General features: G+C 54.6%; 1 protein-coding gene across 2 annotated transcripts in view; it reads left to right on the forward strand.

Annotated features, from left to right (window-relative positions):
* The window catches only part of CORO7 (coronin 7), a 57,446-nt gene that overhangs the window by 18,213 nt on the left and 25,622 nt on the right, over window positions 1–13,611 (forward strand). For both annotated transcript variants that reach the window (XM_047839155.1, XM_047839156.1), the window contains 3 exons: window positions 3,630–3,680; window positions 10,106–10,192; window positions 10,640–10,722. In XM_047839155.1, the coding sequence (XP_047695111.1) occupies window positions 3,630–3,680; window positions 10,106–10,192; window positions 10,640–10,722 (221 nt within the window). The remainder of the gene's footprint in view (window positions 1–3,629; window positions 3,681–10,105; window positions 10,193–10,639; window positions 10,723–13,611) is intronic.

Below are 13,611 nucleotides of genomic sequence, written 5' to 3' on the forward strand. Positions count from 1 at the left end.
CTGTCTTTTGACTCTGTTGATTGTCTCCTTTGAAGAACAGAAGTTTGATGCAGTCCTGTTTGTCTGCTGTTGGCTTTGGTTCCCTGTGCTTTTAGTGTCCTATGCAAGGAGTCATTACCAAATCCGATGTCATGAAGCTTTTCCCCTACGTTTGCTTCTGGGAGTTTTATGGTTTGGCTTCTTCCTTCTTTTCTTTATCACGGAATAGTATTCCATTGTACAAATGTGCCGCAGTTCATCTGTTCACCTGTTGAGGGACCTGTTGATTGCTTCCATTTTTTTTTTTGCAACTTTTAAAAGTGCCGTGAACGTTGATACCAGCATACGTTCTTAACTCATTCGGATAAATTCTTAGGAATGTAATCGCCGGATCATACAGTTAAGAGTTATCTGTAGCTTTGTAAGAAACTGCCAGACTGCCTTCTAAAGTGGCTATTACGTTTGCATTCCCATCAGCAATGAGTAAGAGTTTCTGTTGCTCCCTAATCTCTCCAGCATTTGGTGTTGTCATTTTGTAAAAAAAAAATTTAGCCATTCTAATAGGTGTGTGGTGGTAACTTGTTTTAGTTTGTAATTCCCTAATGAGACATGATGTGAAACAGGTTTTCCTGTATTCATTGTTCATCGTGTGTATCTTTTCTGATGAGGTGTTTGTTTAGGTCTTTTGCCCATTTGTTCATTCGGGTTATTTTCTTATTTTTAAATAGAATCTTACTTTTTAAAATTTTTCTAATGTTTTAAGTGTTGTGTATTTGGGATACAAGTCCTCTCTCAGATAGGTGCTTTGCAGGTAGTTTCAGCCTGTGGCTTGTCTTTCCTTTTTCTTTTTTGAAATTTTTTTTTTCAACGTTTATTTATTTTTGGGACAGAGAGAGACAGATCATGAACGGGGGAGGGGCAGAGAGAGAGGGAGACACAGAATCGGAAACAGGCTCCAGGCTCTGAGCCATCAGCCCAGAGCCCGACGCGGGGCTCGAACTCCCGGACCGCGAGATCGTGACCTGGCTGAAATCGGACGCTTAACCGACTGCGCCACCCAGGCGCCCCTTTCCTTTTTCTTATCAGTGTCTCTATAGACCAGAAGTTTATGATTTTAATGAAACCCAGTTTTTTATTTTTTTGGTCACGTTGTATAGATGCAACACCAACACTTTTGATATTGTATCTAAAACTTCATTGCCAAATCCAAAGTCACCTAGATTTTTCTCCTGTGTTATCTTCTAGAGCTTTTGTAAGTTTGCATTTCACATGTAGGTCTGTGATCCATTTTGAGTTGGTTTTTGTAAAAGATGTAAAGTCTTTTCACATGTGAATGTGCACTTGTCCCAGTGCTGTTTGTTGAAAAGACTGTCTTTTCTCAATTGTGTTGCCTTCAGTCCTTTGTCAGAAATCAGTTGACTGTATTTGTGTGTGTTTGGCTTTTGGCTTTGTCCAGCAAAGCCGAGGATGACAGCAGAAAGGATTACTCAAGACTCCGAGCACGAGGTGAGAGGGAGGCTAGGGGAAGTCTTCCTGCACCCCTCCCAACTCCCCGGCTCCCACATTTATCAGGCATAACTGTAGGGAAAACATTGTGCAGTATGCCAGTGGCTGCGGGCAAAAAAAACAAAAACAAAAACAAGAAGAAACAAGACAACAAAAAAACAAGAAAGCGGGCAAAAAAACAACAACATGGCATTCCAAAGACTACAAAAGAGCAGATGCTGAAAGCAAGGTGGAGAATAAGATAAGATACCCCGTTGATAACAGGGTCTAGGGAATTCCCGAGCCCAGGCAGGACCCACCCCCTGTATACAGATTAACTAGATACATGTCTGCTGTTTTCAGCAAGGCCAGAAAGTACTGTTCTGCTTTGCAATTCATTCCCTTTAATCTCCTTAACCAGGACATAGCTATTTGATTCCCCACATTTGTGGGGGTCTGTTTCTGGGCCTTCTGTTCTGTTCCTTTGATCTATTTGTCTATCCTTATGCCAGTACCACATTGTCTGATTAATGTAGCTTTAAAGTTGGGTACTATTGGTCCTACTCACTTGGTCTCCTTCAGTATTGCCTGGGCCATTCTGAATCTTATGCCTGTTCATATAAACTGTAGAATCAGTTTGTCGATAAGCACAACATAAGTTGCTGGAATTTTTACTGGGATTTCATTGAATCTGTAGATCGAGTTGGGAAGAGCTGACATCTTGACGGTATTGAGTCTTCCTGTCCATGAACGTGGAATATTTTTCCGTTTATTTAATTCTTTGATTCCTTTCATTAGAGTTTTGTAGTATCCTTCCCATAAATCTGGTATGTATTTTGTTAGACGTATAGCTATGTGTCTCATATTTTTTGATGCTGATGTGAATGGTATTATGCTTTTAATTACAAATTCCAGTTTATTGCTGCTTCATTGTTTTTCAAAATATGAAAATATGAATCCATGCTGATTGAAACAAAGTGAAACTGTGCTAAGATGGAAAAAAAAGTAAAAGCTACTTACCCTCCGCCTTCCCCCTCCCCAGCACCCAGCCTTAATGCACAGCCCACACTGTTTAAGACCTTTCTCCTTGCTTAGCCAGCTCGCAAAAGTTACAGGAATGTGGTCAGATACGGATTTTTGTTTATTTTTACCACAGCTGAATCACACCACGTATGTTATTCTGCACCCTCTTTGTAGTGCTTGATAGTTTGTCGTGGCCAAGGCGTTAAGTAGGCAGGGAATGCAGGTTCTACTCCTTCTCTTCTCCGGTTCTTTATGCATGGATGTTTGTGGGCTCTTAAAGGGTTTTTTAATGTTTAGTTATTTATTTTGAGAGAGAGAGCGCACACGTGCACACATGGTACACAGAGGGAGGAGCAGAGAGAGAGGGAGACAGAATTCCAAGCAGGCTCTAAAGTCAGTGCAGGGCCTGATGTGGGGCTTGATCTCATGACAGTGAGGTCATGACCTGAGCCGAAATCAAGAGTTGGACACTTAACTGACTGAGCCACCCAGGTGCCCCGCTATGCACGTACCTTTGTACACACAGATCAATTATTCTACAGGAATGAAGTCCTCATTATAAGGGTATGGTACTTTATTACAATACACATACATATCTTTTGATCTACTCCCATCTCCACCCTTAGGTAACCTGAGTCAGTAACTGTATGCTGAGTGATGGTTAGGATGTGTCAGCTCACTGTCCTGGTTAGACACCGAGTTCTTTAAGTGTAGAAATGACATCATCTTTTACACCTCTCTGGGCTGGGCTGGGTACAGGGCAAAACATTTGCCAGCTGGTAGCCTAGAATTTGGTTTAGTTTCTTTATCTATGAGGGGGTCGTGGTGATAGGACTGTTTCATAAGATGTTTGGAAGCACAGAGAGAGATCATGTGTGTTAGCGGGCCTGGTACATAGTAGGTGCTCAGGAAATGTGAATTCTCACTGAGTTCTCTATTGTGGGTGACTGGGGCAGGAAAGGGGACCTGCCCCCTGCAGTGAGAAGAAGGAACCAGGCTGGGGAGGTCTCCCCTGGTGCGTGATGCCAGCTCTGTGTACTAGGGTGTGGGACCATGACAGCCTGTGGGTGGAAGGGACATCTGGCCCCTGAGGACGCTGCCTGTCCTAAGTGTGCTCTATTTACTCCTCTCTGCTTTCTCAGGACAAGCAGCTGAGGATCTTCGACCCCAGAGCGAAGCCCGGGGCCTCCCAGGTGAGTTGTGGGGGCAGGGGGCTGGGTTGAGGCCCTAGTGGCTCCAACAGGTGCCACCGGGACAGGCTCTGCCTCTTGGCAGAGATTCTGCCACACCCCACGCCCCTGGCCAAGGCCTTGTGAGTGTGAAGGGGTCACCTGGGAGGTGGGCTCCTGCTGCTGGCAGCTCTTTCCGGGAGGCATGTTCTGAGTCCTGGGAGTACCTGGCTTTGATCACAGGGTGCGGTGCAGCCAGGCTGTCCACAGGCATTCAGTGGAGGCATCCTGTGGCTTTAGGAAGCTAATTTCAGAATCCAGCTTCCTCTCCTCCTTTGAGACCCCCTTCCCCCCTACCTTTCCTGGCACAGTTGGCAGAAGCCAGCCTCAGAGGAGCCAGAAAGACACAGCTGCCCACCTCATACCTGTCCAGTCTCACAGCCAGTGGACTCTCACTCTGCTCCTTTGGGTCTGTGGGATCTAGGCACTGAGCATGTTTGGTTTGTGTTTGTGATGGTGGTTGGGGTGCATGTGGCCCTTTGAGTGCTGAGCGGGGGTCTGGGTTCTGGGTTTATGCTATAGCCAGTGAGCCACTGAGGAATCATTCATTCATTCATACATTCATTCATTTGACATTGGCTCAGTGTCGGGCACGTGACGAAGGGGGCCTGTCACCTGGGCTATGGGAAGCCATTCGAGTTTTAAGCTGAAAGTGAGGTGAGCAGATTTATATTTAAAAAAAATATTTACTTATTTTTGAGACAGAGCATGCGCACACACAGGGGAGGGACAGAGAGGGGGAGACGGAGGATCTGAAGCAGGCTCCACGCTGACAGCAGAGAGCCCCATGTGGGGTTCGAGCCTACGAACTGTGAGATCATGACCTGAGCCAAAGTCAGACGCTCAACTGACTGAGTGCACCCAGGTGCCCTGCTCAGATTTACATTAAAAATTTTTTTTTCGGGGCGCCTGGGTGGCGCAGTCGGTTAAGCGTCCGACTTCAGCCAGGTCACGATCTCACGGTCCGTGAGTTCGAGCCCCGCATCAGGCTCTGGGCTGATGGCTCGGAGCCTGGAGCCTGTTTCTGATTCTGTGTCTCCCTCTCTCTCTGCCCCTCCCCCGTTCATGCTCTGTCTCTCTCTGTCCCAAAAATAAATAAACGTTGAAAAAAAAATTTAAAAAAAAAAAAAAAAAAAAATTTTTTTTTCTAGGGGCTCCTGGCTGGCTCAGTCGGTTGAGCGTCTGACCTTGGCTCAGGTCATGATTTCACAGTTCGTGGGTTAGAGCCCCACATCAGGCTCACTGCTGTCAGCCTGCCAGCTCAGAGCCCGCTTTGGATCCTCTGTCCCTCTCTCTCTGGCCCTCCCCCGCCTTGCACTCTCCCCCAAATAAATAAATATTAAAAAAGAAAAAGTATTTTTTAGAAGTTGAAGAGGCTTCTTTCCTGAGGAAGGTAAAGATCAGGGCCCTGCTGACAGCTCAGGGGAAGAGCTCCGCAGCAAAGCCCCAGGCCCATCACAGATACCCTTTCCCCATCCCTAGGACTTGTTCCCTACCAGGGGTAGAGGGCACTTTGTCAGCCTACACCTGACCAGCAGTAGCCAGGAATGACAGGGCTTTCCTCCCCCACCCCCACCCTGCACCCGTAGCACGTGTGTGTGCACGCGCACACACGGAATCCCCTTCAGGTAGGCTGTAGCAGCTTTTGGCCCCAGACGGCCCAGTCTGTTCCATTTCTGACTGGCTGAAGAGCGGACGGAGGTCCCGTCCTGACAGGTGAGCCAAGCCAGGCAGGAGTGGTTTTAGCCCACTCCCCACTCCATTCCCCAGCGGCCCTGCTTCCCAGGGAAGTTGGCTTATGGTTTGTGGCCCTGTGGCTGGCAGGGCAGCAGAGTCTCAGAGCAGTGCAGGTATGATCAGGGGGCTTCGCTGGAGCTTTCTGTGCTCAGAAAGGGGGGTCCCAGGGCACTGTGCGTAGTACCCCCGTTCCTGGGCATTGAAGGGCCAGCTCCCCCAGCCTGAACATTTTCTTCCTTCCCTGCCTCCTCCGCCAGCAAAGGGGGGTGGGGGACCATGATGGTGCCGAGGTGGAGACAGAGTGGCTGCCGTCCAAAGGGCTCCAAGTTCCTAGAAGAGGGGGGAGAGGATCTCGTTCTGGAGGAAGCCCCCCTGAATGGGGCTTCTGGGCCAGGGAGACCTGGGAAGAGCGTGGGTGGCTCCTGCCCCCTCGCAGCTGCTGGGCTGGTGCCTGTGCTCTGCCGCTGGTGCGCTGGTGCGGGGGCAGTAGGGCCTGGAACGCTGCCCTCCTCATGGCCCTGCCCCCCACTTCCGCCCAGGGCATCTGGCCCACACCTGGCTTCTATTAGGAAAACCGCTGCTGGCGGCCAGGGTCGGTGTGAGCTGAGGGGCCAGCTCAGGGGAGAGGCCTTTGGGGAGCTCCTTCTTTGGAGATCCTCCTTCCCCACTAGAAGGGGGGCTTTGTTGGGGGAGTCACGGGAGGATGCGCTGCCCTCCCTGCCCCGTTGGCTGTCACCGTAGCATGGAGGCTGGTGGGGAGCCCTGGGGGGGTCCACCTCCTGCTGCCTCCTTTGGGCCCTGTGTGACCTGAGTTTGAGTCAGGGGATGCTTGGGCAGCTGTCTCCTGTTCACATCCCCTACTTCATTTCTAGATTCCATTTATGACCATTTATCATACTCCGGGCCCTTGGCACACACAGTCTTTTTTCACCCTCATGATTGCCCTGTAAAGTTGGCCCATTGGTCATTTCTGTCCCAGGGTCACAGCTGGGTGGCCCAGGCAGGCTCCGTCTGACACCAAAGCCTGTTCACGGTGCCAGAGCCCAGTTGGGGGGGGGGGGTGTGGAGGGGTGGGAGGGCAGGCCCTGAAGCCATGGGCATGCCAGGGAAGTAGCTTGCAGCAAAGCGAGTGTCCAGGGAGTTGTGAGGCTTCAGCACCCTCACCAGGGTTAGGACTGGCCTGGAGTGAGCCCTCTGACCTCTGGCGTGGCCTGGTGGCCCTGTGCCTTTTGTGTGCATCAGGCAGGTCCTGGGGCCAGTATCTGGAACCCAGGACTGAGCCTGGCCGGGAAGGAGAATAGGTGGGTGGTGGGGGTCTTACACCAGAGAAGGTCCCCTGGCCCTGAGGAAGGACCCCAGGAGCCCAGGGCTGCTCCTCCAGCTGCCCTGCCCCACACAGGAAGTGTTGCCATGGTGACAGAGAGGTGGGATTTGGCCGTATGGCGGCTGGAATGCTGCTTGTGCCTGCTCCTGGTGCCCCTGTGCTGGCCAGTCAGCCCCTCCTGTTCTCTCCTTGGGGCCAGGTGTGGGGAAAACACGAGGGGACTGTGGGGCTTCTCCCTAAGCACGATGCCCTGCTGCCTCATCCCCTGTGGCTTGCAGGCTGGGAATTACCTCCTGCGGTTCCCCTCAGAGCCTCCTGGGACAGTGCTGGGGCTGCAGGGCTCGCAGGCTGCCTGGGGTCCAGCTACAGCCTCCCCTCTGCCCCAGAGAATGACAGTCTGGGGATCTGAGAGAGGGCTCCTCCTCCCTGGTCCCGCTGAGGTCAGGGAAGAAGAACTTGCCATTTCTGAAAATAAAAATTACTGTAGTAATCTGGAGATAGGGATGGAGGGGTGGGTGGCCACCCTTCTCCCGCCCATGGGGCTTCCTGTGGCCCCTGGGCACACAGAGTCAGGTGTGCCCACAGTGGGCACACTGGGCTCTGTCTAAGCTCTTACCTGGTCTCAGCTTCCTTGGTGCCTTCAGTGTTCTCAGAGACCAGTGCCCTGCTCAGAGACCGTCACCACCCTGTGGATATCCTGAGTCCCTTCTGGTCCCCGCTCTGCCTTCCAGCTGCTCAACTCTTCTCACCGCAGGTCCCTTTCACGCAGACCTAGAATAGTAACCTGGCCCACGGGGGGCAAGAGGCTCAGGTAGCTGACAGCTGTCTTGCTGGGTGACTGGATGCAGGTGGCTGCTTCTCCCTGAGCCTCTGGTTTCTCCATGTGTGAAATAGGAAGGTGGGAGACGGGCCAAGTTATGTTCCATCCCCAGCCTGTGGCTCTGACGCGCACGCCCTGCAGGCTCAAGGGCGCCCCTCTCTCCCTCGCCCCGTACCCCCTGCATCTTCACTGGCCTCTGCCCTCCCTGGCCCAGACTCTTCACAGGTGCCAGTTCCCCTGCCTGGTTCACGCCTTCTGATCCTTCCCATCTTATCTCCTATGTTACTTTAAAATCTTTTTTTTTTTTTTTAAGTTTATTTATTTTGAGAGAGTTCGAGAGTATGTGCGCGAGCAGGGGAGGGGCAGAGAGAGAGGGAGAGAAAGAATCCCAAGCAGGCTCCGCACCACCAGTGTGGAGCCTGACGCAGGGCTCAAACCCATGAACTATGAGATCACGATCTGAGCCAAGATCAAGAGTCGGATGCTCAACCAACTGAGCCACCCAGGAGCCCCATCTGTTACCGTGTTTTTATTTTTTTTTTATTTTTATTTAAAAAAAATTTTTTTTTCAACGTTTATTTATTTTTGGGACAGAGAGAGACAGAGCATGAACGGGGGAGGGGCAGAGAGAGAGGGAGACACAGAATCGGAAACAGGCTCCAGGCTCTGAGCCATCAGCCCAGAGCCCGACGCGGGGCTCGAACTCACAGACCGCGAGATCGTGACCTGGCTGAAGTCGGACGCTTAACCGACTGCGCCACCCAGGCGCCCCCTGTTACCGTGTTTTTAAAAAACATGCCTATTGGATGTATATCAGACACAGCCCTGAGTGTTCGCCAGTGTTGACACTTCCCACAACAGCCCTCCAAAGGAGGACCCAATCCAGTGCTCAGTACTCTTTCTACAGTTGAGGAAACAGGCACAGAGACGTTGGGTAATTCATGCTGGGAAGACATGCTTAGTGTGGCCGGGCAGGTTTTCACCCAGGCAGTGACTCCAAAGCTTGTGCCCACAGCCTTCCCTTTGCTCCTTCCTGGCACTTACAACAACGTGTAGTGACATAGGTATTTCTGTTTGGTTCGCCTCTATCTCCCGACTTGTATATTCTGTGAGTTTGGGGACCCTTTCTGTTTTGACCATGTCCCCAGTGCCCAGTGGAGTATGCAGCTTGAACACTCCACTCGTATTATGAAAGAACAAATGAATGAGCAGCCTGGTCTCCCCCATGTGACCATCCACCTGAGAACCAGCCAGCTCCTTGCATGGTACTTGGCCTGGGGAAGCCTCGAATGTCTGTCGAATGAATGAATGATGCATGATGCTTTGCTGGCCATCTGTTTTGCTGCTTACACGGGATATTTGCACACTAATGAGAGGGAGGGCCCATGTGACACTTCTCACCGACTCTGGGGTGTGAGGGCAAGGCTGATCTTGCCCTGGCCCCACAGCCCCCTCGTGTGGAGAGGGGTGTGGGGCCCTGGTTCTCAGGCACCAGCCCCAACTTCCTGTGCTGGCTGCTGGGTGGGAAGGGAGCAGTGAGAAAAGCCCCTTAAACAACACGGGCGTTCCAGGGTCTCCCACGCTGGGGTCTGCCTCCGCAGGCTGGGGAGGGGGCGCTGGGCCAGCTCCTCCCAGGCCACCTCCCTTCTCTCATTCATTCCCAAGGAGATCGTGGGAAGCTTGGAGGAAGCTGGCCACAGTTTGGGGTGAGCTATTTTTGGTAACAGGGTCTTTGGTCTCAGGCTCCAGGGGCCGAGGTGACTGGGAGGGAGCTGTTTGCATTTCCTCTGGCCCCTTCTGCTCCTCCCTGCCTGGGCCCAGGAGACAGGGCTGCCTGGGGTGTGAACTTGCCTCTCCTCCCTGGGCCCAGGAAGCCTTCCTGCTGGCAGCTCCAGCACCGCGGGAGGGCGAGGAGGAGCACTTCTGTGCGTTCTCTGCTCTCCAGGGACCATTCCCTAGAGCCTGGCATCAGGCCCTCTCCCCAGCCCCTGGCACTCAGGAGGCAGCTGGGATGCTTGCTATCCCTTGATCTGTAGTAGGCCGGCTCTTGCATGTAGTGTTATTTGGTGCTCAGACAGCCCTGGGAAGTAGGCAGCCCAGGCAACACGCCCCATTCACAAGTGAGAAAAATGAGGCTCTGAGAGAGCACAGGGGTCCCCAAAGGCTGGGGTTGGTGACCGGCAACTGAGTGCCTCCCAGTCTAGGAACCTGCAAGGACAAGGATGTGCTGCTGGCCTGGCACCGTCACTGTGGCAGGACAGCCCAACAGTCCCCTTTGGAGGAGGGAGACTGAGCCCAAGCTTGGTGACCGGGTGGCCCTCTGGGTGCAGAGCTTTCCTCAGCCAAGGTGAGGCTGGGGTCCATCCTGTAGTGATACAGTCTTCCCTGTCCCCAGCTAGCCTCTTGGGGTCACCATCCTGGCCCTTCCTGCCCTCTGTAGGGCTCTCCGGCAGGTGTCCCCCCTGCAGGAGGACCTGGTGGCTCAGCACCATCTTTTGTGTCCTCCAGAGCACAGAGGCCCACAAGAACAGCAAGGATGGCTGGCTGGTGTGGACGGGCACCCAGGAGCACCTTGTGTCCAGTGGATTCAACCAGGTAGGGCTCCTCCCAGATGGGCGGGGTACCCACACCAAGAGGGTAGGAGTGAAGCCCAGGGGGAGGTGGGGGACGGCTAGCCAGCTCTAGGCTTGTCCATATACGGCCCTGTGTACAGCTGGGTCTCAGAGCCCCAGGGGACCTCCAGCTGCTGAAAACTGGCAGATTCCATTTGCAATAGCTAAGCCTGACCCTGGGAACCGTGGCAGCCCCCCCCAAGGGACCAGAGTCCATGGAGGGAACCGCCCCTTGTCCCTTGTCACCTAAGGGTTCTTAAAGGGGCCGGACATGCAAACCCAAACCCTCCCTCCCTGCCATGACTCACCCCCCACCGCCACCCTCCAAGCTCTGCTCTGGGGCAGGTGCCCTGGTGTCAAGGCTGTTTCCTCAGGCATTGGGTTCCCGGGGATGGGCCCCTCTGAGCCCCTCTTGGCTCCCTCCCTGCAGATGCGTGAGCGTGAAGTGAAGCTCTGGGACACCCGGCACTTCTCCAGCGCCCTCACCTCCATCACCCTGGACACCTCACCCGGGTAGGAGCAGCTGGCATGTTGGGATGGATCGGTGGGGAGGGTCAAGGGCTAGATGGTGTCTTAAGTCCAGGTCTGTAATGGACACCATTGGGGAGGGTTCCAAATGTGCCCTGGCAAGGCCCCCTGCGGAGTGGAGGGGCCCAGTCCAGCTGGAACAGGCCTCACCTAGTTCAGGTCTTGTCAGTGAGGGGCTGAGCACCAAAGCGGTCACGGTGCCTGAGCTGGGCTGTGGGGTCGCCTGTTGACCCCATCTCACGTGGACCCTAGCCACAGAGTGGGCCCTTGGCCGTGCAGGCCTTAGCCTGAGGGCTCATGTCGGCGTGTTTTGGCATTTGGGGGAAGGACTGTGACCCGGCAGACACATGGGTGGAAGACATGGACATGCCCTTGATTTTGCTGTGGCTGTTTTGGTGATGCCGAGGGTCGAAGAGACCAAAGCTTTGATAGGGTGGACGTGGTGGGGAGGTGGGGGGGACATTCGGGCTGGCAGGCTTGCAGGCTTTATGGAAGCTCCTTAGCCCGGGCCACACGCCTGTCTCTGGTGGTTTTGGGGGGTGAGTGAGGGGGTGGGTGCGCCTGGGTGGCTTGGGACTGCAAGTGCGCCTCATCTTTCCATCCTCATGGCAGTGTGTGCAGGAGGTTTGTGGGGTGCCGTGGGTCCAGGCCAAGCCAGTTCCATGCACGGGGGCCTAGGCTCACTGTGGCTTAGGCACAGGAGGCTCTCAGAGATGATTGCCTGTCACAGTGAGGAAACAAGGCGTAGGAGAGTGGGGGACCAGTCTGGCTGGGATAGGAGGAGGCAGGGGCCCGGTTCCCTTTCAGAAGCCTCAGCCCTGCTCTCCCATGACTCTTGGAGGGGCTTGCTGCTCCCCAGGCAGAGATCTGTGAAGGTCAGAGCCAGGAGAAGGTCTTGGTCCCTTGGCTATCTATCCAGCCCCTTCCTCTTCCACTCATGACTGGGGAGACTGAGTCACAGAAGGGGGTGGTGACCTGTCCAAGCTCCAGGTGTGGCATGGACGTGTTTGGGAGTGGGGAAGTCTGATGCCATAAGAACTCTTGCCAAGTCACCCCCCACCTGAGAGCTCCCAGGGAAGGGGTAACAGCGGCAGTGACCCTCCACTCCCACCCCCCTCTTAAAACCCAGGAAGAGGCTGGGGAGCTGGTGAGGCCCATTTTGCAGATGGGGAAGGCAAGGCTGAGTGAGATCCAGTGCCTTGGAACCACACAGTGCAAGGCCTCTTCCTACTCTGGGCCCTGGGGTCCTGGTGACTGCCCCCCTGCGCTGGAAGAATAAGAGCACCCAGGCCCTGAGGCTGCATTGGCATCTTAGCCCCCATGCCTCCCCGGGCCAGATATCTCCTTCCCTACAGGGCTCCCCAGCAGGAGGGAGCTGGACCAGCCAGGAAAAGGGACCCAGCACTAGCCATCAAGTCCTCCTCCACCCACCACTTCCTGCCTTCTAGGCTCCACCCCTGGCTCCTGATGGGTCCCCCTCCCCCGCAGAGCAGCCCCCGCCCCTCCCCAGCATTGCCCCTGGAGGAGTTAACGATGCCCAGACCCCACGGTGCCACTGGCCAAGGCTGACCCTGTAATTACAGCGGTTAAGAATAGCTTCGCAGGGCCAGCAAGGCCTGGAATTTCTCAAATCACTCCCAGATGGGTGGCCAGGCCAGTGTCCCACCCCCTCCTTCCCCCCACTCCTGGCCCCTGCCCTGCCACGCCACACCCTTGGCAGAGGAGTGGGGACTCTCCGGCCCTCCGTGAAGCTGGTGGACCAGGGTAGTGGTGGCACATGCCCTGCCCCCTCAGGCTCCCTGGAGGGTTAGGCCTGCTGAGTGACTGGGACTGAAGATGTCCAGGGTGTCAAATGTGGGGATAGCTGTGGATTTCCAGTATACCCGCCCTCCTCTCTCCCACTCTCAGTTTCTTTTACAGCTTTTCCATCTCAATCTGAGCAAAGCAGTGTGTGTTCTTATAGGAGCTAGAGGGGGCCAGGGCTCAGGCACTCACCTCTCCCGGTCATCTCCTAGGAAGAGCCCAGGGCCCCCCCCCCCCCCCCGCCTCCCAGGGGCCCCTGTTACAGCCCCCACCATCACGTGTGGAGCATACCTCATCAAGAGTAGGGGAAGAGCAGGACATCAGGGGCCTATGTGTGAAGCCAAGCTCAAGCAGCAGGTCCCTCAGATGTGCCAGGGGCTGTGTTCAGTGCAGGGTGAAGGTGGGAAGGTAGGCAGCAGGGCCTGGCACTGAAGGAGCAGCTCACATTGTAGACTGGGAGATGTAAGAATGCCACCTGCCTCAGTCCAGTGCTTCTGGATGGCGGAGTGGTCAGCCGTACCCATCGTCAGCCACAGGCAGGTGGGGATGTCTCTCCTCCGGTTACTTCAGAGGCAGCGGAGGCCAGAGAAGTCGATCCTCTGTTGAGAACACCCCAGCAGCCAGGCTGTGCAGGGTGGAGGCTGGGGTTCAGTTTCTGCTGCTTCCCACTGCGGAGCTTCTGCTGTTCACAGTGGCCCTGCCCCTCTCCTGGACGCCCACGTGGCTGGTCACCCCATCCTGGGCCAGGGAGCCCATGTTGGGATCCTATCCCTGCCTGCGGTGAGCAAGCTGCCAGCTCACCTTTCCCAGGCTGTGGTTCTCTTCTGGAGAGGATTTGCTGGGCATTAGTGGGAGCGTGTGTAGCCCGTATGGCACAGGGCCTGTGGCAGCAAAAACCCAGCAGTCAGAATTGGCGTTTCCCTACATCTGTCCCTGGACCCTGCCCCAGAGCCGTGGGCATTGTCCTGGGTAAGGGTTGTATCTTGGCTTGGTCTCCCACTCTGCCCCTGCCCCCGCCCCACCCCTTCGTCCCCTAGCTCCTGATCTGCTGGGATACCCCAAATCCCTTTT

Source organism: Prionailurus viverrinus, chromosome E3 (assembly GCF_022837055.1).
Source record: "Prionailurus viverrinus isolate Anna chromosome E3, UM_Priviv_1.0, whole genome shotgun sequence".
In the NCBI taxonomy this organism is placed as follows: domain Eukaryota; kingdom Metazoa; phylum Chordata; class Mammalia; order Carnivora; family Felidae; genus Prionailurus; species Prionailurus viverrinus.